Source organism: Lampetra planeri, chromosome 48, assembly GCF_965212315.1.
Source record: "Lampetra planeri chromosome 48, kcLamPlan1.2.h2, whole genome shotgun sequence".
In the NCBI taxonomy this organism is placed as follows: Eukaryota; Metazoa; Chordata; class Hyperoartia; order Petromyzontiformes; family Petromyzontidae; genus Lampetra; species Lampetra planeri.
In genome coordinates this window covers 693,818-716,600 of record NC_136154.1, presented here as the reverse complement: position 1 = coordinate 716,600, position 22,783 = coordinate 693,818, and the positions used below count along the sequence as shown (strand labels likewise).

Here is a 22,783-nt window from a genome sequence, read left to right as displayed (position 1 = left end):
GACGACACCTTCGACAGTCTCGCAGGAGCGCGGTATTTTTCCACCCTCGATCTGGCGTCCGGTTACTGGCAGGTGGAGATGACGGAGGAGGATCGGCCAAAAACAGCATTCACCACCCCGATGGGCCTGTTTGAGTTTCGAGTGTTGCCGTTCGGACTCACTAACGCGCCCGCGACGTTCCAGCGGTTGATGGAGTTGGTGATGCGGGGCTTGCAGTGGGAACAGTGCCTGATTTACCTGGACGACGTAATAGTGTTCAGTAGGTCGCTGTCCGAACACTAGTCCAGGCTGCAGGAAGTATTCCAGCGACTGCGAGCAGCCCATCTCAAGCTCAAGCCGCGTAAGTGTTACATTGCGCAGCGCGAGGTGGGGTACCTCGGACACCGAGTCAGCGAGGCAGGGGTGAGGACCGATCCCGAGAAGGTGCGTGCCGTAGTGGATTGGCCGCGGCCGAGGAACCTGACGGAGATCAGGTCATTCTTGGGACTCGCCACTTATTACCGTCGATTTGTAAAGGGATTCAGTGAGATTGCACGCCCCCTCACCCAACTCACCTCCCCCAAGAACCCCTATCAGTGGTCGGAGGCCTGCCAGACGGCTTTCACCACACTCAAAGACCACCTCACCCACACCCCCACCTTGGCTTTCCCAGATTTCACCACCGATTTTATTTTGGACACTGACGCCTGCAGCAGTGGGCTGGGCGCGGTGCTGTCACAAGTGCAGGGTGGGACAGAGCGGGTCATCGCGTACGCCAGTCGGACCCTGAGCGGGGCCGAGCTGAACTATTGCGTAACCCGTCAGGAACTGTATGCCGTGATTTTCGCGTGTAAACAGTTCCGACCGTACTTGTACGGCAGGAGATGTCGTGTGCGCACCGATCATTATGCACTGCAGTTCCTCCTTACATTCAAGGAACCGCGGGGGCAGATGGCTCGATGGCTGGCGCAGCTGCAGGAGTACAACCTGCAGATCGAGTACCGAGCGGGGCGGACACACGCGAACGCGGACGCCTTGTCAAGACGGCCCGCGGTGCGCGCTGAGACGAGGGAGGGAGACGCCTGCCCGTGCTTCACGGGGGGACGCTGCCGCCAGGCAGCAGAACCCAAGGAGCGCGCGGAAACTAAACTACCCCCCCCGAGAGAGAGTGCGGTGTGCGCCGCAGGAACCCCTGCAGAAGGATCCCGGGGACAGACGGATCATCCCACCCCAACCGGGCGGATCCAAGAGGATGTCGGCTGCGCCTTCCCGGGCTTGGACGACGAGCAGCTGCGACAAACCCAGCAGCGGGATCCGGATCTGGCGGCGGTGGAGGCGGCACTGCGAGAGAAGAAGGATGCACTACCAGGGCCCTGGAGTGGTTTGTATGCCCGGTTGTGTGTAGAAAACGGGGTGGTGAGGGAACTGGCCGACGCTGGGCAGCCGGGGTGCATCTGCGTTCCCGCCCATGTGCGACCCCAACTACTACGACTGGTACACGACCACCCGCTCGGGGGCCATGATGGGGAACGGCGCACCCGGGAGACTCTGCGTCGCCAGTATCTCTGGCCTAAATTGGCGCAAGATGTGGCCGCCTGGGTGCAGGGCTGCCGGGCCTGTCAGCAGTGTGGGCAAAAGCCGGCGAGGTACCAGGTACCCCTGAGGCCGTTCCGAGTCAGTCGGACGAATCAGTTGGTCGGAATCGACCTGCAGGGGCCCTTTCCACGATCCCACCGGGGCAACCGATATATTCTCGTAGCGGTGGAGTACTTCACCCGCTACCCCGTGGCGGTGGCTATCCCGGATAAAACAGCCCTCGTAGTGGCCCAGGCCTTCGTGGAAAACTACGTACTTAAGTGCGGGATCCCCGAACGAGTCATTACCGACCAGGGTAGTGAATTCGAGGCCGAACTATTCCAGGCGCTGTGCCGAGAGTTCGGGATCCAGAAGGACCGAACCACGGCGTATCACCCCCAGGCGAACGGGATGGTAGAGAGGATGAACCAGACTCTGGCCGGGAAGCTTAAACGCATGGCGGCCGCGAATCAACAGGACTGGGACGAACACCTCCCCTATGCCTTGTTCGCCTACACCACCGCCGTTCACACATCCACAGGACAGACCCCGTTCCTAATGATGTTTGGTCGCGAGTCTCGCCTGCCCGCAGATCTGCTGTTTGGTGTCCCTCCGCTGCAATGGGAGGAAGGGAGCCACCCTGTGGAGCACTTGCTGGAGACCCTGCGAGGGGCCAGGGGCCGAGCCTACCCGCACGGAGAGGCCGCGCACCAGCGGCAAGAGCAGAGCGCCCGACCCCGTATGGAGCCCCCCTTCTACACTGCGTGCTCCAAGGTGTGGCTGTACACTCCCCGCGTCGGTGCCGGACAGGTGGGGAAGCTGAACACCTACTGGCGAGGACCCTGGATTGTGAGACGGCAGATCTCACCATGGACGGTGCTGATTCAGGGAGGAGAGAGGGGCCGGGAGATGGTGGTCAACATCCGACGACTGAAGCCGTGGCGAGCAGCCCCCGAGGGGGGGAGCCCCGCCGTCCAAGTACCCCGAAACCCCGGGGTCCCCCCACCCCCCGTGCCCGGGGGCCTCGCGCAGTATATGGGCCCCACGGAGCCCCGGGCTCCGAGGGGCCTCGGGCGGGGCCGGGGGCGACGAGGACGGCGACCCTTAAACCCCACCGCCTCTGAGTTTGTTCCCCAGCCCGCAGGTGCCAGGGGCCGAGGGGAGCCGTTGGAATGGAGGAGGAGACCACCGCCGGAGCCCCAGGAGACGGAGCCGCCACCCCCGAGGCCAGCCACAAGGGCCGGGCGAATCCCGCGGACCCCGCGGCGATACCTCGTGGGGGCAACCCAGGCGAGGTGCTCCAGTCAACCCGGGACGGGGACTGGCACCCCGGGGGGCTATGTGGTGCCACAGCGACGGGGCCGCTCTGCCGAGCCAGGGAGCCGCCCGGCTTCCCCCACCGCACCGCCCCCCATCACCCCCCCCACATAAGCACACACCCGCACGCATTCCCCCCCCCCCTGACCGACCGGTTTTTATCCGAGAAACCCTTAACGGGATTAATTCTCACGGTTTCCGGCGATCAGGGAATTGGACGACCTCCCCCGTGCTACGTTGCGCCGCGGCGCTGCGACCAGCCTTAATATGGTGTGGTCGCGGCATGGGGCATTAGGCCACCGCGGTTGAGGCGCATTTCCCCTCACACACACCCCCACGGGTCGACGAGACAGACGGAGGAGGGAGGGGACAGCATGAATAGCGGGACCGCAGGGGCTCTTGCGCATAGTCATGGAGGGTTGGGATCATTACGCTTGAGCGCGCAGGCCCCATTGTTAGGAAGGGTAAGGGAGTAATTAGGATGTACGCCGCCAACGCCGCTCACTGATTAGCATATCAAAAGCGCCCGGAACCGCCGTGCGCGGGCTCGAGGTGCACGAGCCGATTGTTCAGCGCAGCATCCCTTTGAGGTAGGGAGGATAAATAGGGGGGCGCAAAGGGGAAATCGCTCTCTTACTCCGAGAAGCCAGCATCCAAGACGGCCCCCAGCTCTGCCCTCCGGACGTCCGTGCGACGTGTCGAGGCAAGCAGTGAGGAAAACCCACGGAACGTCGAGTGCCTCAAACCGTGAGTAAGGAGGTAAAAGTATTTCGTGAACGATAAATAGGGAATAGGTCTAGGGGAAGTAGGATAGGCCAGCCTCGTCGACTCACACTGATTTTAACATCTAGTTCCAGGTAGCGGATAATAAATCATTAATAGCGAAGCGTGGTCTCGTGTGATCTCGTGGAGAGGTGTGAACGCGTGAAGCGCTGCAGCTCGCCTCGGGGGAGCGCTGCGCAGAGCGGTGCGCGTGCGGGTGCGCGTGTGTTCACTACGTATATGATACAGGGGTGCGATCACAACGTGAGTGCTCCGTGTTGAGTGAGTGCTGCGCAGAGCGGCGCGAGAGTGGGTGTCGCGTGTAGAGCTGCGTGTGCGCGCGTGCGTCCGCTCCGTGTGTGATACAGGTGCGCGATCATAACGCGAGTATTCAGTGGCGAGTGAGCGCGTGGGGAAGCGTGTGTACGCAGTGGTTCTGTAGTGCCGCGGCTCGCCTCGGGGGAGCGCTGCGCAGAGCGGTGCACGTGGGGGTGCGCGTGTGTTCACTACGTATATGATACAGGGGTGCGATCACAACGTGAGTGCTCCGTGTTGAGTGGAGTTGGAGTGCACGGAGCGGCGTGTGTGTGGGAGTGCGCATACGTTCGTTATGTGTCGGATACGGATGCGCATTGGTAACGTGCCGCACAGGACTACACTGCGAGCACGGCGTTTGATTGATGATGATGTGCGCACGTATGCTCGCAGCGTGGGAGCGCGGCGTCAGGCTGTAACAGTAGGGGCGTCGCGTTCGAATGCCGGCGAAACCGTAGCGGGTAATAGGGAGGTGGGGTAACGTAAACGAAATAGGGGATGCAGGCGGGAGGGACCCCGGGGGCCAACGGCCCCCACACTCCCACGCTGCAAGCAAACGTGCGCACGGCATCATCAATCAAACGCCATACTCCCCCTCTTTACACCGCTACGCGCAGCTCTCGCACGCTGCGAGCGTGCGCCCGTCTACAGCCCTGTGCGGCACTCGCCTCCACGTCGAATAACCACGTTACCAATGCGCACCCGTATCCGACACGTTGCGACCGTACGCGCACTCACGCACACAGCTCCCCGCGGCACTTACTCACCACGGAGCACTCACGTTGTGATCGCGCACCTGTATCATACACGTAGTGAACACACGCCCACCCACACGCGCAGCTCCGCGCCGCGCTCACTCACGTGGCGAACCACTGTGTACGCAGCACCACACACGTGCACACCTCTCCACGAGATCACACGAGGCCACGATTCGCTACTAACGATTTATTGTCCGCTACCTGGAACTAGGTGTTAAATCAGTGAGTCGACGAGGCTGGCCTACGCTGATACCTTTATGCCTATTCCCGATTTATCTGCTATGATTATAATTCACCTCCTTACTCACTGTTAGGTGCTCACGGCGGTCCGTTGATCCCCTGCTCGCAGCGTACCTCGGTGCGTCTCACGGACGTCCGGGTCGCTGGGCTGGAGCTCGTGGTGTCGCCTGCTGCTGGAGTCAAGAGAGCCCGATTTCCCCTTGCACCCACTATTTATCCTCCCTACCTCAAAGGGATGTGGCTCTGAACAATGGGCTCGCGCCCTTCTGGCACGCGCACCGCGGTTCCGGGCGCCTGTGATATGCTAATCAATGTGCGGCGTTGCGCGGCGTAAATTCTAATTAATCCCTTTCCCTCCCTAACAATGGTGCCTGCGCGCTCAAGCGTAATTATCCTGACCATCCGTGACTATGCGCAAGAGCCCCTGCGGTCCCGCTACTCATGCTGTCCCGTCCCTCCCCTGCTTGCCCCGTCGACACGTGGGTGGTGTGTGTGGGGGATGCGCTTCAACCGCGGTGGCCGAATGCCCCTCGCCGCGGCCATACCATCTTAAGGCAGGTCGCAGCGCCGCGGTGCAACGTAGCGTCGGGGGAGGCCGTCCAATTCCCTGATCGCCGGAAACCGTGAGAGTTAATCCCGATAAGGGTTTCTCGGATAAAAACCGGTCGATCAGGTGACCTTCCCTTCCAGCTCTATGGAGAGGGGGGGGGAAATGCGTGCGGGTGTGTTCATGTGAGGTGAGGGGGACGAGGGGTTGGCTCCGTTGCTTGGTGGTGGCGAGGTCGGGGATTGGGCGCCTGCCGAACGGCTTCGTGGCGGCATCACAGTAACTTATTGCAGTAAAAACAACCCATCGCATGAACCATCCTGCGGTCACTATGGGAACCTCATTTGCCAGTAAAAATATGATAATTGGTTCTTTACCCTTCTATCTGGCAACAAAACTGACACCTTCATCCTGCGGTCCTAGAATATCAACTCTGTCGGTGCATTAAACGTAAGATTATATATTTTCTTTAAACATTCGACTGCAGAGTCACTTGAATTGAATTTGAGTGGTGATGATTGTGCACCGTGCCTCGATCTTGTTCAAGGCGCGCGACCCTTCTGCAGTGCGTGAGCTACTCACCTCTTGCCACGTAAAATGTTAAACTTTCTATTTAATGTCGGTTAATTTTGAGTAATTTTCTTCAGTTCGTTGTCCATCTGAAAATCCATATATTTATTCATTTCAAAGTTCGATTAAAACGTCCAGTTAAAAGTTCGGTGACAAGGGACTGTTGACATGGCGCGCAGTCCTCACCATAGCGCGAGAGGTGGAATCGCGAGCGCGCGAGGCAAAACTTAAATAGAAAATATTTCGTTGGAATTAAATATGAGTAGTCTGTTGAAGCATCTTGTCTTGCAAAAAATTCGAGTGCGTTTTAAATAGTGTTCATCAGTAACACTTTTGAAAACCGACAATCGTCATATCATGCCCTGACCGAACAATGTCTCCCAAATCTTGGTTGTTCACTTGTTTTGAATTATAATTTATATCGTGAGCATTGTCGTATATTGCATAAGTAACGTACATTAAAGAAGTGATCTTCGTGATAATGTATCAACTAGATGCATGTAAGTATGAACGTTACGGGAGTAATCGAGCCCAAAGGCAGGCGTGATAAACACAGTGAGTATGGTGGCAACTCCCTCACTAGAGTTCTGGATGATCTCAGCGACGTCCGCATTCAGTACGCCGCTTCTATAATAACCTCGGGCCTGGAGAACACTCGTTTCGAATTCGTGAGAGCGCTGATTTCGATTTCAAAGAGGCGAGGCGATAAAAGCGACGTCTAGAGATGGCGGAAACTGCTCCTGCTCAACCACCAGCTGCGGCTACTTCAGCGCCTAAAAGCCCCAAGAAGAAGCGCGCCGCTCCAAAGGCCAAGAAGGTCGGCCCCAGCGTGTCCGAGCTCATCCTCAAGGCTCTGGCCAGCAGCAAGGAGAGGAACGGCGTGTCTCTTCCTGCGCTCAAAAAGTCGCTTGCTGCCGGAGGATACGACGTGGAGAAGAACAATGCCCGCGTGAAGTTGGCCATCAAGAAGCTCGTGGCCAAAGACGCCGTGGCGCAAGTGAAGGGCAGCGGCGCGTCTGGCTCTTTCAAACTCAACGAGGAAAAGGCTGCCGCAAAGGCGAAGCCCAAGTCGTCAACGGCAAAGCCCGCAGCTAAAAAGCCCGCGGCAGCCAAGAAGGTGAAGAAGCCCGCGGCAGCCAAGAAGACCGCGCCCAAGAAGTCTCCCAAGAAAGCAAAGAAGCCCGCGGCTGCCAAGGCGGCCAAGAGCCCCAAAAAGGGGAAGTTGGCTGTTAAGCCCAAGAAGGCGGCGAAGAGCCCAGCCAAGCCCAAGGCTGCGAAGCCCAAGGTCGCTAAGCCCAAGACCGTCAAGGCCAAGGCCGCCAAACCCAAGGTGGCCAAGCCCAAGAAGGCCGCGGCCAAGCCCAAGAAGACTGCGCCAAAGAAGTGAATTCGATCGGACGACGCTCGATTCACTCCACCTCAACGGCTCTTTTCAGAGCCACCCACTTAGTTAAAAAAGTGAACCAGATGCTGCTGTGCTTCCATTAGTTCATCGGTAACACATGACAGTGTATTACGTTGCTGTTGAATGCGTGCCATATTCTGTAAGTCAAACCCATTTACGGCGTGGCGATGGTTGCTCGCCTTGCCTCGGCCCTGATCAAGGAGCTCGACGCTTGGTGCAGTTCAATCGTGAGGATTTGTGTAGATTGGATAAGTTACGTACATTCGCCAAATTAACTGTATAACGTTTTACCCACTCGATGTGTTTTAAGCATTGATGTGATGGGAGTAATCGAGCCCGAAAGCAGGGATCACAAACACAGTCGAGGCGGGTGGCATCTCCCTCACTCGAACTGAGTGCAGAGTAATCTCAGCGACGTCAGCATTCTCGCTGGCGATTCTAATCTAAATCCAGATTCAAAATCGATGCATTCTTGACGAACCTCCAATTTTGATTATGTGTTGCACCTCTTCATTCCGTCATCATGTTACTGGTGCCAAATATGGAATTTAGTCTAAAAATGTATTGATTCCAGACAGCTTTACTCAATTTGCCTTCATTCGCTCGTTCTCGCCTTTTCACTTTGTTTTTGTTTTGTAAACATTGCGGTGCACCATCTAAACTTCTCTATTAAAATTAATTTATATACGTAAATATCGCATTGTTTGCAATGTCTTTCTTACTTTGGGAGAACTAGTTGGTGTGTGGGGGTCGCTAGCCCCCGAGATCCCTCCCTCGATAATACTAACGGCCGGACTAACATCATCAATCGCCCCCCCGCTGCTAAGCGAACCGCCGCTAGGCTCCTCACCCAGGGTGTGGGAGCCGTCACCCGAGGATTCCCCTCCACCGCGGGTCCGCGTAGCAGGCATGGTTAACCACGTACGCGCACACCCACACACAGCTCTGCACGGCACTCACCCAACACTGACCACTCACGTTAGGATCGCGCACCTGTGTTACACACGTCGTGAACGTGCGCGCACACCCATACAGCTCCACACGCGATGCCCACTCTTGCGCCGCTCTGCGCCGCGCTGGCCGCTCACGTTACGATCGCGCACCTGGGGTACGCCGATTACGCACGCCGAGAGCTTACGCAAGTAACGAGCTCACGCAAGCGGGGCACACGCCGACACAACGACTCAAGCCGCCGCCGCCGTGCGCGCGAGACAAACCGTACAACAATGCGCAGCCGATTACGCGCTCGAGCCGCGGGGTCGGGGGTCAGGGGTCCACCACCGCGCCGCACTTTACGCGAGTAACGAGCACACGCAAGCGGGGCACACGCCGACACGACGACTCGTCCCCTCCCCCACTCGCGCGTGCACGTCAACACAAATATCGTACAAGGACGATTCTCCTCTCACACGGCTGCGTAGTCACGCCAACACACAAAAGTGCTCTCCCCGGGCGTTAACGCACACACCTCCGTACCCGCACAATCGTACAGAGACCACGGCCTTTATGCATACAACGACCACACACTCGCGAATGCAGTGCACGCTAATACCACGTTCCAAAAACACCCAACAACACGGTTTTGTTACTACGCTCGAGATTTTATTAGCCCTTGCTAACCAACCGAGCCACCCGTGTGTGTGTGCGGGCCAGCAAGGCGCTTCTAACCCACACTCTGGTGCCGTGTAGCCCTATTCTATGCTGCGCTCTCTGCTAAACCGCTTTCCTACTCGTCCTTACCCCGAACTAACCCTCTCCTATGGATCCTACTCTCCGCTCTGAGGTGTTGTAAGGCGCGCAACACGATACCGTCTGTAGTCCTTGGTGACCTTGCGGCGCTCAGATCGTCCTGCAGACAATCTAGCGGCTCGCCCGATGACTCCTTCGTCGCTGACCCCGTGTCCAAACTCCAGAAGAAGAGAGTTCCCTACTGCCCCTGCGTTTTCTTTTAAACTATTCACATCAAAGGCTAGGCGCCCCCGTCCCGACCGCCTTGGTCTCTCGACCAATCCTGAGCCTAGGATTTCCCGCTCTTTTGCGATCCCGCCGTCCTTTGAACTTTCGACCAATCAGTCGTCCCGGGTCCTGATCCCAGCTATCTGCCTTGCTGACCCGTGTTTGTGTTTGTATGCGTTTCTAACTGCGGGGCTCTCTGAGCTCGCCGTGGTCGTGCGATCTCAAATCCGCCCACGGCGCCGCAGTGTTACTTGGCCTGGGAAGGGTCCTGTCCAATTCCCTGGCCCTGAGAAACCGTGGGGTAACCCCCCCTAGGGGGCCCTCGGGTGAAAACTCAGGGTAGGTGACCCGACCACGAGGCCCTACGTGGGTGCGTGTTTATGTGGGGGGGGTGATGGGGGGCAGTGCGGCGGTGGAAGCCGGGCGGCTCCCTGGCTCGGCCGAGCGGCCCCGTCGCTGTGGCACCACAGGTGACGTTCACTCAACTATTGTGTTGGAAGCCGTTTAGCTTCACACGATTATAAAGTTAGTTCATCTTGTTCACTTGAAAACAAGACCTTACACCGATTATTCACTCCACGTGCAATCTTGCAACAGATCGCGTTCCTCTCGCGTTCGCTGCGGGTGTGCCAATATCATTACAGAGTGCTTCGAAGAAGGGTCATTGCCCAAAACGTCGCATATTATGCATGTCAAGGAAGTGTTATTGACGACAGTGGAGGGTTTTCTTCGTCACAGAGGTTAAAGGTCTAAGGTTTAAGGCGGAGCCATCGCGGAGGGCAGGAGTGGTCGGTGACGTCACCACGCTTCGGGTATAAAGGCGGCTGCTGCTGCAAGCTGAGCGCGCAGTCTCTCGCGAGCTTTGTCAGAAGTAGTCGGAATGTCTGGACGCGGTAAAGGCGGTAAGGGGCTCGGCAAGGGAGGCGCAAAACGCCATCGCAAGGTGCTGCGCGACAACATCCAGGGCATCACCAAGCCCGCCATCCGCCGCCTCGCTCGCCGCGGAGGTGTGAAGCGCATCTCGGGCCTCATCTACGAGGAGACCCGCGGCGTCCTGAAGGTCTTCCTTGAGAACGTCATCCGCGACGCCGTCACCTACACGGAGCACGCCAAGCGCAAGACCGTCACCGCCATGGACGTGGTCTACGCCCTTGTGGGGGTCGCTAGCCCCCGAGATCCCTCCCTCGATAATACTAACGGCCGGACTAACATCATCAATCGCCCCCCCGCTGCTAAGCAAACCGCCGCTAGGCTCCTCACCCAGGGTGTGGGAGCCGTCACCCGAGGATTCCCCTCCACCGCGGGTCCGCGTAGCAGGCATGGATAACCATGCACGCGCACACCCACACACAGCTCTGCACGGCACTCACCCAACCCTGACCACTCACGTTAGGATCGCGCACCTGTGTTACACACGTCGTGAACGTGCGCGCACACACGCATACAGCTCCACACGCGATACCCACTCCTGCGCCGCTCTGCGCCGCGCTGGCCGCCCACGTTACGATCGCGCACCTTGGGCACGCCGATTACGCACGCCGAGAGCTTACGCAAGTAACGAGCGCACGCAAGCGGGGCACACGCCGACACGACGACTCGTCCCCTCCCCCACTCGCGCGTGCACGTCAACACAAATATCGTACAAGGACGATTCTCCTCTCACACGGCTGCGTAGTCACGCCAACACACCAAAAGTGCTCTCCCCGGGCGTTAACGCACACACCTCCGTACCCGCACAATCGTACAGAGACCACGGCCTTTATGCGTACAACGACCACACACTCGCGAATGCAGTGCACGCTAATACCACGTTCCAAAAACACCCAACAACACGGTTTTGTTACTACGCTCGAGATTTTATTAGCCCTTGCTAACCAACCGAGCCACCCGTGTGTGTGTGCGGGACAGCAAGGCGCTTCTAACCCACACTCTGGTGCCGTGTAGCCCTATTCTATGCTGCGCTCTCTGCTAAACCGCTTTCCTACTCGTCCTTACCCCGAACTAACCCTCTCCTACGGATCCTACCCTCCGCTCTGAGGTGTTGTAAGGCGCGCAACACGATACCGTCTGTAGTCCTTGGTGACCTTGCGGCGCTCAGATCGTCCTGCAGACAATCTAGCGGCTCGCCCGATGACTCCTTCGTCGCTCACCCCGTGTCCAAACTCCAGAAGAAGAGAGTTCCCTACTGCCCCTGCGTTTTCTTTTAAACTATTCACATCAAAGGCTAGGAGCCCCCGTCCCGAACGCCTTGGTCTCTCGACCAATCCTGAGCCTAGGATTTCCCGCTCTTTTGCGATCCCGCCGGCCTTTGAACTTTCAACCAATCAGCCGTCCCGGGTCCTGATCCCAGCTATCTGCCTTGCTGACCCGTGTTTGTGTTTGTATGCGTTTCTAACTGCGGGGCTCTCTGAGCTCGCCGTGGTCGTGCGATCTCAAATCCGCCCACGGCGCCGCAGTGTTACTTGGCCTGGGAAGGGTCCTGTCCAATTCCCTGGCCCTGAGAAACCGTGGGGTAACCTGTGGTGCCACAGCGACGGGGCCGCTCGGCCGAGCCAGGGAGCCGCCCGGCTTCCACCGCCGCACTGCCCCCCATCACCCCCCCCACATAAACACGCACCCGCACCCACGTAGGGCCTCGTGGTCGGGTCACCTACCCTGAGTTTTCACCCGAGGGCCCCCTAGGGGGGTTACCCCACGGTTTCTCAGGGCCAGGGAATTGGACAGGACCCTTCCCAGGCCAAGTAACACTGCGGCGCCGTGGGCGGATTTGAGATCGCACGACCACGGCGAGCTCAGAGAGCCCCGCAGTTAGAAACGCATACAAACACAAACACGGGTCAGCAAGGCAGATAGCTGGGATCAGGAGCCGGGACGACTGATTGGTCGAAAGTTCAAAGGCCGGCGGGATCGCAAAAGAGCGGGAAATCCTAGGCTCAGGATTGGTCGAGAGACCAAGGCGGTCGGGACGGGGGCGCCTAGCCTTTGATGTGAATAGTTTAAAAGAAAACGCAGGGGCAGTAGGGAACTCTCTTCTTCTGGAGTTTGGACACGGGGTCAGCGACGAAGGAGTCATCGGGCGAGCCGCTAGATTGTCTGCAGGACGATCTGAGCGCCGCAAGGTCACCAAGGACTACAGACGGTATCGTGTTGCGCGCCTTACAACACCTCAGAGCGGAGGGTAGGATCCGTAGGAGAGGGTTAGTTCGGGGTAAGGACGAGTAGGAAAGCGGTTTAGCAGAGAGCGCAGCATAGAATAGGGCTACACGGCACCAGAGTGTGGGTTAGAAGCGCCTTGCTGTCCCGCACACACACACGGGTGGCTCGGTTGGTTAGCAAGGGCTAATAAAATCTCGAGCGTAGTAACAAAACCGTGTTGTTGGGTGTTTTTGGAACGTGGTATTAGCGTGCACTGCATTCGCGAGTGTGTGGTCGTTGTACGCATAAAGGCCGTGGTCTCTGTACGATTGTGCGGGTACGGAGGTGTGTGCGTTAACGCCCGGGGAGAGCACTTTTGGTGTGTTGGCGTGACTACGCAGCCGTGTGAGAGGAGAATCGTCCTTGTACGATATTTGTGTTGACGTGCACGCGCGAGTGGGGGAGGGGACGAGTCGTCGTGTCGGCGTGTGCCCCGCTTGCGTGCGCTCGTTACTTGCGTAAGCTCTCGGCGTGCGTAATCGGCGTGCCCAAGATGCGCGATCGTAACGTGGGCGGCCAGCGCAGCGCAGAGCGGCGCAGGAGTGGGTATCGCGTGTGGAGCTGTACGCGTGTGTGCGCGCACGTTCACGACGTGTGTAACACAGGTGCGCGATCCTAACGTGAGTGGTCAGGGTTGGGTGAGTGCCGTGCAGAGCTGTGTGTGGGTGTGCGCGTGCGTGGTTATCCATGCCTGCTACGCGGACCCGCGGTGGAGGGGAATCCTCGGGTGACGGCTCCCACACCCTGGGTGAGGAGCCTAGCGGCGGTTCGCTTAGCAGCGGGGGGGCGATTGATGATGTTAGTCCGGCCGTTAGTATTATCGAGGGAGGGATCTCGGGGGCTAGCGACCCCCACAAATTGGTGTCAGAAGCGGTACGGACCCCCGCGTTACCTCACGCTAAAATAAGACTGATATTTACCGGCCGGGGGGCCCCTTCGTGGAAGGCATTCGCCCGCAATCTCTTAGGGGCCAAGGAAATTAATGGATGGACGGACGCGCAGGCAGTACGTCAACTTAATATGAATCTTGATGGGCGGGCAGCCGATTTTGTAGAAGCGTTACCCGCGAGCGCACAGACACAGCTAGAGGAGCTGATGCGCCGACTCGATCAGCGTTTTGGCACGCGTGACGAGGAGGAAGCAAAATCGGCCTTAGAGGCGCGCCGTCGCCAACCTGGCGAAGATCTCCGTGATTACGCCGAGGATGTGCGCGAGTTAACAAAGATCGCACGCCCGGGGTACGCAACTGAGGTTATTGAGGAACTGGCTGCCGAGAAAATCCAGCGGTACCTGTCTCGCACGGCGTGGTGGCAGCCAGACATGAGCTGCCCACGTCTTCCCTTTAACACCCTTGTCGAGCGCGCACGTAAGTGTGAAAGAATTCACAGCGAACGCGCGCAGCTCCGGGGGCTGGGACGAGAGCGCGCCATTGCGAGCCTGCTCTCGGAAGACGAGGAGGAGGAACAGGAGCTCGCGAGGACGGTAAGGGGCCGGGAAAGAGAACCTCCAGTGTCCCGCGAGACAACCCCGGGATGGGTTGCCGGTATACAAACGGGTATAAAGGATGTCTCCGGCCAGGTAACCCAGGTAGGTGACAGGGTAACCCAGGTAGGTGACAGGGTAACCCAAGTAGACAACAAGGTAACCCAAGTACGGGCACACATGACTGCGCTGGAGACAATGGTAGAGACGGTCCAGGCCGAGGTAGGAGGATTAACTGGGAGGATAGCCCGACTAGAAGCAGAGTATGAGCAACAGCGCACGGGGGGAGGAGGGAGTGGGCAGAAAGTTCGCCACAGAGCCGCCACTCCTCCCAGGACGTGTTATGTGTGCGACCGTCGAGGGCATCTCATGAGGGACTGCCCTCAGCGCGCCCGTGCGAGGCCGATGCATAGGTCAAACACTAAGCCCCCCCTAGAGAGGGGACCACCAGGGGATGAAATCGACGTAGACCCGACCCAAACCAGCTGTAATAATAATGGCGAGCGAGTGATCCATAAACAGGTTACAACGACAACACCCAAGGGCGCATGGACCTCGGGCGATTGGCTGCGGGAGCTGGTGGCAGGGATAACGGGAGCCACGTCGCTGGTGGAAGGCCAGGTGAACGGGCAGCGCACCCGGATCCTGTTGGACACGGGCGCCGTGGCCTCTCTCATGAGCGCCGCGCACTGCAGCATGCTCGGGGTGGACGTGGGCTGCCTGCAGGCCCCGGATCGCGCGCTGCACACGGCAAGCGGAGCCGGGATGGGGTTGCTGGGGAAGGTCTCCCTCGAGGTCCGTCTAGGAAACCAGGTGTGCACACAGGAATTCTACGTTTCGAGTGTGTTGTGCCACGAGTGCATTGCAGGAACGGACCTCCTGGAAAAGTTGGGACTTAACGTACAGCCCCGGCAACGATGCGCTACGGTGGAGGGCAGCGGGGAGCGGATTCCGTTCCTAGGACAGGAGCCGAATCGCCCACGCTTCACACCCGTGGCCGCTACGCTGGTGTCGGCCGTCACCATCGGGCCTCTCGCCGAGATGCTGGTGCCAGTGGCAACCCTCTCCACCGACCCAACCCACCGACCATCGGGCGAGGTAATGCTGACTCCTCACCCGGAGTTGGCATCGCGATACGGGGTGGTAGGGTCAGCCACACTGGTAAACGCAGATGGGGGCCGGCTGTTTATACGTGTGTTTAACCCACACAGTACCCCGGCAATGATACGACGACGCACCCCGGTAGCCACCGTACACCCCCTGCACGCTCGCCACTCGAACGACTCGGTGTTCGCACTCTGGGCGGAGGACCCTGGCCGCCCCGAGGACAGCCAGGATCTGGCCTGGCGAGTCGGCCCGACCCCCCGAGCCGAGATTGTTCCCCTGCAGGATGCGCTACATGTGCCTTGGGCAGCCTTACCTAAGGGGGAGGCCGATCAGCTGCGCGGGTTATTGCGGGAGTACGCCGACGTGTTCAGTGAGCACGATTCGGACGTGGGCCGGACCGACCTGGTCAAGCACCAAATTGACACAGGTGCAGCCCGACCCATCAAACTCCCCGCATACCGAGTGGGCGCGCCTGAACGGACCCAGATCAAAGAGGCAGTCACGGATATGCTACGCGATAACATAATCCAGCCCTCCGCGAGCCCTTGGTCTGCCCCGGTGGTACTGGTAACGAAAAAGGACGGATCGACTCGGTTCTGCGTTGATTACCGAAAATTGAACGCAGTCACCCTCGGCGACGCTTTTCCCATCCCACGCATCGACGACACCTTCGACAGTCTCGCAGGAGCGCGGTATTTTTCCACCCTCGATCTGGCGTCCGGTTACTGGCAGGTGGAGATGACGGAGGAGGATCGGCCAAAAACAGCATTCACCACCCCGATGGGCCTGTTTGAGTTTCGAGTGTTGCCGTTCGGACTCACTAACGCGCCCGCGACGTTCCAGCGGTTGATGGAGTTGGTGATGCGGGGCTTGCAGTGGGAACAGTGCCTGATTTACCTGGACGACGTAATAGTGTTCAGTAGGTCGCTGTCCGAACACTGGTCCAGGCTGCGGGAAGTATTCCAGCGACTGCGAGCAGCCCATCTCAAGCTCAAGCCACGTAAGTGTTACATTGCGCAACGCGAGGTGGGGTACCTCGGACACCGAGTCAGCGAGGCAGGGGTGAGCACCGATCCCGAGAAGGTGCGTGCCGTAGTGGATTGGCCGCGGCCGAGGAACCTGACGGAGATCAGGTCATTCTTGGGACTCGCCACTTATTACCGTCGATTTGTAAAGGGATTCAGTGAGATTGCACGCCCCCTCACCCAACTCACCTCCCCTAAGAACCCCTATCAGTGGTCGGAGGCCTGCCAGACGGCTTTCACCACACTCAAAGACCACCTCACCCACACCCCCACCTTGGCTTTCCCAGATTTCACCACCGATTTTATTTTGGACACTGACGCCTGCAGCAGTGGGCTGGGCGCGGTGCTGTCGCAAGTGCAGGGTGGGACGGAGCGGGTCATCGCGTACGCCAGTCGGACCCTGAGCGGGGCCGAACTGAACTATTGTGTAACCCGTCAGGAACTGTATGCTGTAATTTTCGCGTGTAAACAGTTCCGACCGTACTTGTACGGCAGGAAATGTCGTGTGCGCACCGATCATTATGCACTGCAGTTCCTCCTTACATTCAAGGAACCGCGGGGGCAGATGGCTCGATGGCTGGCGCAGCTGCAGGAGTACAACCTGCAGATCGAGTACCGAGCGGGGCGGACACACGCGAACGCGGACGCCTTGTCAAGACGGCCCGCGGTGCGCGCTGAGACGAGGGAGGGAGACGCCTGCCCGTGCTTCACGGGGGGACGCTGCCGCCAGGCAGCAGAACCCAAGGAGCGCGCGGAAACTAAACTCCCCCCCCCGAGAGAGAGTGCAGTGTGCGCCACAGAGACCCTCGCAGGTGGCACTGAGGATCCCGTCGACCGCCCGGCAAGCGCGGGACCCGCGGCTCGGGACCCGATCGGACGGACCCAGGAGGACGTCGGCTGTGCCTTCCCGGGCCTAAACGACGAGCAGCTGAGACAGACCCAGCAGCGAGATCCGGATCTGGCGGCAGTGGAGGCGGCACTGCGGGAGGAAAAGAGCGCCCTACCAGGACCCTGGAGCGGTTTGTATGCCCGGTTGTGGGTACAGAACGGAGTGGTACGGGAGTTAACCGAGGCCGGCCAGCCGGGGTGTATCTGTGTTCCTGCCCAGGTGCGACCCCAGCTGCTACGACTGGTACACGACCACCCGCTCGGGGGCCATGATGGGGAACGGCGCACCCGGGAGACTCTGCGTCGCCAGTATCTCTGGCCTAAATTGGCGCAAGATGTGGCCGCCTGGGTGCAGGGCTGCCGGGCCTGTCAGCAGTGTGGGCAAAAGCCGGCGAGGTACCAGGTACCCCTGAGGCCGTTCCGAGTCAGTCGGACGAATCAGTTGGTCGGAATCGACCTGCAAGGGCCCTTTCCACGATCCCACCGGGGCAACCGATATATTCTTGTAGCGGTGGAGTACTTCACCCGCTACCCCCGTGGCGGTGGCTATCCCGGATAAAACAGCCCTCGTAGTGGCCCGGGCCTTCGTGGAAAACTACGTACTTAAGTGCGGGATCCCCGAACGAGTCATTACCGACCAGGGTAGTGAATTCGAGGCCGAACTATTCCAGGCGCTGTGCCGAGAGTTCGGGATCCAGAAGGACCGAACCACGGCATATCACCCCCAGGCGAACGGGATGGTAGAGAGGATGAACCAGACTCTGGCCGGGAAGCTTAAACGCATGGCGGCCGCGAATCAACAGGACTGGGACGAACACCTCCCCTATGCCCTGTTCGCCTACACCACCGCCGTTCACACATCTACAGGACAGACCCCGTTCCTAATGATGTTTGGTCGCGAGTCTCGCCTGCCCGCAGATCTGCTGTTCGGTGTCCCTCCGCCGCAACGGGAGGAAGGGAGCCACCCCGTGGAGCACTTGCTGGAGACCCTGCGAGGGGCCAGGGGCCGAGCCTACCCGCACGGAGAGGCCGCGCACCAGCGGCAAGAGCAGGGCGCCCGACCCCGTATGGAGCCCCCCTTCTACACTGCGGGCTCCGAGGTGTGGCTGTACACTCCCCGCGTCGGTGCCGGACAGGTGGGGAAGCTGACCACCTACTGGCGAGGACCCTGGATTGTGAGACGGCAGATCTCACCATGGACGGTGCTGATTCAGGGAGGAGAGAGGGGCCGGGAGATGGTGGTCAACATCCGCCGACTGAAGCCGTGGCGAGCAGCCCCCGAGGGGGGGAGCCCCGCCGTCCAAGTACCCCGAAACCCCGGGGTCCCCCTACCCCCCGTGCCCGGGGGCCTCGCGCAGTATATGGGCCCCACGGAGCCCCGGGCTCCGAGGGGCCCCGGGCGGGGCCGGGGGCGACGAGGACGGCGACCCTTAAACCCCACCGCCTCTGAGTTTGTTCCCCAGCCCGCAGGTGCCAGAGACCGAGGGGAGCCGTTGGAATGGAGGAGGAGACCACCGCCGGAGCCCCAGGAGACGGAGCCGCCACCCCCGAGGCCAGCCACAAGGGCCGGGCGAATCCCGCGGACCCCGCGGCGATACCTCGTGGGGGCAACCCAGGCGAGGTGCTCCAGTCAACCCGGGACGGGGACTGGCACCCCGGGGGGCTATGTGGTGCCACAGCGACGGGGCCGCTCGGCCGAGCCAGGGAGCCGCCCGGCTTCCACCGCCGCACTGCCCCCCATCACCCCCCCCACATAAACACGCACCCGCACCCACGTAGGGCCTCGTGGTCGGGTCACCTACCCTGAGTTTTCACCCGAGGGCCCCCTAGGGGGGTTACCCCACGGTTTCTCAGGGCCAGGGAATTGGACAGGACCCTTCCCAGGCCAAGTAACACTGCGGCGCCGTGGGCGGATTTGAGATCGCACGACCACGGCGAGCTCAGAGAGCCCCGCAGTTAGAAACGCATACAAACACAAACACGGGTCAGCAAGGCAGATAGCTGGGATCAGGAGCCGGGACGACTGATTGGTCGAAAGTTCAAAGGCCGGCGGGATCGCAAAAGAGCGGGAAATCCTAGGCTCAGGATTGGTCGAGAGACCAAGGCGGTCGGGACGGGGGCGCCTAGCCTTTGATGTGAATAGTTTAAAAGAAAACGCAGGGGCAGTAGGGAACTCTCTTCTTCTGGAGTTTGGACACGGGGTCAGCGACGAAGGAGTCATCGGGCGAGCCGCTAGATTGTCTGCAGGACGATCTGAGCGCCGCAAGGTCACCAAGGACTACAGACGGTATCGTGTTGCGCGCCTTACAACACCTCAGAGCGGAGGGTAGGATCCGTAGGAGAGGGTTAGTTCGGGGTAAGGACGAGTAGGAAAGCGGTTTAGCAGAGAGCGCAGCATAGAATAGGGCTACACGGCACCAGAGTGTGGGTTAGAAGCGCCTTGCTGTCCCGCACACACACACGGGTGGCTCGGTTGGTTAGCAAGGGCTAATAAAATCTCGAGCGTAGTAACAAAACCGTGTTGTTGGGTGTTTTTGGAACGTGGTATTAGCGTGCACTGCATTCGCGAGTGTGTGGTCGTTGTACGCATAAAGGCCGTGGTCTCTGTACGATTGTGCGGGTACGGAGGTGTGTGCGTTAACGCCCGGGGAGAGCACTTTTGGTGTGTTGGCGTGACTACGCAGCCGTGTGAGAGGAGAATCGTCCTTGTACGATATTTGTGTTGACGTGCACGCGCGAGTGGGGGAGGGGACGAGTCGTCGTGTCGGCGTGTGCCCCGCTTGCGTGCGCTCGTTACTTGCGTAAGCTCTCGGCGTGCGTAATCGGCGTGCCCAAGATGCGCGATCGTAACGTGGGCGGCCAGCGCAGCGCAGAGCGGCGCAGGAGTGGGTATCGCGTGTGGAGCTGTACGCGTGTGTGCGCGCACGTTCACGACGTGTGTAACACAGGTGCGCGATCCTAACGTGAGTGGTCAGGGTTGGGTGAGTGCCGTGCAGAGCTGTGTGTGGGTGTGCGCGTGCGTGGTTATCCATGCCTGCTACGCGGACCCGCGGTGGAGGGGAATCCTCGGGTGACGGCTCCCACACCCTGGGTGAGGAGCCTAGCGGCGGTTCGCTTAGCAGCGGGGGGGGCGATTGATGATGTTAGTCCGGCCGTTAGTATTATCGAGGGAGGGATCTCGGGGGCTAGCGACCCCCACAAACCCCCCTAGGGGGCCCTCGGGTGAAAACTCAGGGTAGGTGACCCGACCACGAGGCCCTACGTGGGTGCGGGTGCGTGTTTATGTGGGGGGGGTGATGGGGGGCAGTGCGGCGGTGGAAGCCGGGCGGCTCCCTGGCTCGGCCGAGCGGCCCCGTCGCTGGGGCACCACATAGCCCCCCGGGGTGCCAGTCCCCGTCCCGGGTTGACTGGAGCACCTCGCCTGGGTTGCCCCCACGAGGTATCGCCGCGGGGTCCGCGGGATTCGCCCGGCCCTTGTGGCTGGCCTCGGGGGTGGCGGCTCCGTCTCCTGGGGCTCCGGCGGTGGTCTCCTCCTCCATTCCAACGGCTCCCCTCGGTCTCCGGCACCTGCGGGCTGGGGAACAAACTCAGAGGCGGTGGGGTTTAAGGGTCGCCGTCCTCGTCGCCCCCGGCCCCGCCCGGGGCCCCTCGGAGCCCGGGGCTCCGTGGGGCCCATATACTGCGCGAGGCCCCCGGGCACGGGGGGTGGGGGGACCCCGGGGTTTCGGGGGTACTTGGACGGCGGGGCTCCCCCCCTCGGGGGCTGCTCGCCACGGCTTCAGTCGGCGGATGTTGACCACCATCTCCCGGCCCCTCTCTCCTCCCTGAATCAGCACCGTCCATGGTGAGATCTGCCGTCTCACAATCCAGGGTCCTCGCCAGTAGGTGGTCAGCTTCCCCACCTGTCCGGCACCGACGCGGGGAGTGTACAGCCACACCTCGGAGCCCGCAGTGTAGAAGGGGGGCTCCATACGGGGTCGGGCGCCCTGCTCTTGCCGCTGGTGCGCGGCCTCTCCGTGCGGGTAGGCTCGGCCCCTGGCCCCTCGCAGGGTCTCCAGCAAGTGCTCCACGGGGTGGCTCCCTTCCTCCCGTTGCGGCGGAGGGACACCGAACAGCAGATCTGCGGGCAGGCGAGACTCGCGACCAAACATCATTAGGAACGGGGTCTGTCCTGTAGATGTGTGAACGGCGGTGGTGTAGGCGAACAGGGCATAGGGGAGGTGTTCGTCCCAGTCCTGTTGATTCGCGGCCGCCATGCGTTTAAGCTTCCCGGCCAGAGTCTGGTTCATCCTCTCTACCATCCCGTTCGCCTGGGGGTGATATGCCGTGGTTCGGTCCTTCTGGATCCCGAACTCTCGGCACAGCGCCTGGAATAGTTCGGCCTCGAATTCACTACCCTGGTCGGTAATGACTCGTTCGGGGATCCCGCACTTAAGTACGTAGTTTTCCACGAAGGCCCGGGCCACTACGAGGGCTGTTTTATCCGGGATAGCCACCGCCACGGGGTAGCGGGTGAAGTACTCCACCGCTACAAGAATATATCGGTTGCCCCGGTGGGATCGTGGAAAGGGCCCCTGCAGGTCGATTCCGACCAACTGATTCGTCCGACTGACTCGGAACGGCCTCAGGGGTACCTGGTACCTCGCCGGCTTTTGCCCACACTGCTGACAGGCCCGGCAGCCCTGCACCCAGGCGGCCACATCTTGCGCTAATTTAGGCCAGAGATACTGGCGACGCAGAGTCTCCCGGGTGCGCCGTTCCCCATCATGGCCCCCGAGCGGGTGGTCGTGTACCAGTCGTAGTAGTTGGGGTCGCACATGGGCGGGAACGCAGATGCACCCCGGCTGCCCAGCGTCGGCCAGTTCCCTCACCACCCCGTTTTCTACACACAACCGGGCATACAAACTGCTCCAGGGCCCTGGTAGTGCATCCTTCCTCTCTCGCAGTGCCGCCTCCACCGCCGCCAGATCCGGATCCCGCTGCTGGGTTTGTCGCAGCTGCTCGTCGTCCAAGCCCGAGAAGGCGCAGCCGACATCCTCTTGGATCCGCCCGGTTGGGGTGGGATGATCCGTCTGTCCCCGGGCTCCTTCTGCAGGGGTTCCTGCGGCGCACACTGCACTCTCTCTCGGGGGGGGGGAGTTTAGTTTCCGCGCGCTCCTTGGGTTCTGCTGCCTGGCGGCAGCGTCCCCCCGTGAAGCACGGGCAGGCGTCTCCCTCCCTCGTCTCAGCGCGCACCGCGGGCCGTCTTGACAAGGCGTCCGCGTTCGCGTGTGTTCGCCCCGCTCGGTACTCGATCTGCAGGTTGTACTCCTGCAGCTGCGCCAGCCATCGAGCCATCTGCCCCCGCGGTTCCTTGAATGTAAGGAGGAACTGCAGTGCATAATGATCGGTGCGCACACGACATTTCCTGCCGTACAAGTACGGTCGGAACTGTTTACACGCGAAAATTACCGCATACAGTTCCTGACGGGTTACACAATAGTTCAGTTCGGCCCCGCTCAGGGTCCGACTGGCGTATGCGATGACCCGCTCCGTCCCACCCTGCACTTGCGACAGCACCGCGCCCAGCCCACTGCTGCAGGCGTCAGTGTCCAAAATAAAATCGGTGGTGAAATCTGGGAAAGCCAAGGTGGGGGTGTGGGTGAGGTGGTCTTTGAGTGTG

General features: G+C 60.3%; 2 protein-coding genes across 2 annotated transcripts in view; both read left to right on the top strand.

Annotated features, from left to right (window-relative positions):
- The first annotated feature begins 6,726 nt into the window (after window positions 1–6,726).
- On the top strand, window positions 6,727–7,516 carry LOC144733632 (histone H1-like). Its single transcript, XM_078615659.1, has one exon. The coding sequence runs from the start codon at window positions 6,788–6,790 to the stop codon at window positions 7,448–7,450; it is 663 nt and encodes a 220-aa protein (XP_078471785.1). The 5' UTR covers window positions 6,727–6,787; the 3' UTR covers window positions 7,451–7,516.
- Window positions 7,517–10,304: 2,788 nt separating this feature from the next.
- The window catches only part of LOC144733668 (histone H2B type 3-B-like), a 28,075-nt gene continuing 15,596 nt past the window's right edge, over window positions 10,305–22,783 (top strand). The window contains exon 1 of the mRNA XM_078615694.1: window positions 10,305–10,577. Coding sequence (XP_078471820.1) covers window positions 10,305–10,577 — 273 coding nt within the window. The remainder of the gene's footprint in view (window positions 10,578–22,783) is intronic.

Excerpts from the sequence above, each read along its gene's own strand:
- LOC144733632 (XM_078615659.1), top strand. The coding sequence starts at position 6,788 with ATGGCGGAAACTGCTCCTGCTCAACCACCAGCTGCGGCTACTTCAGCG.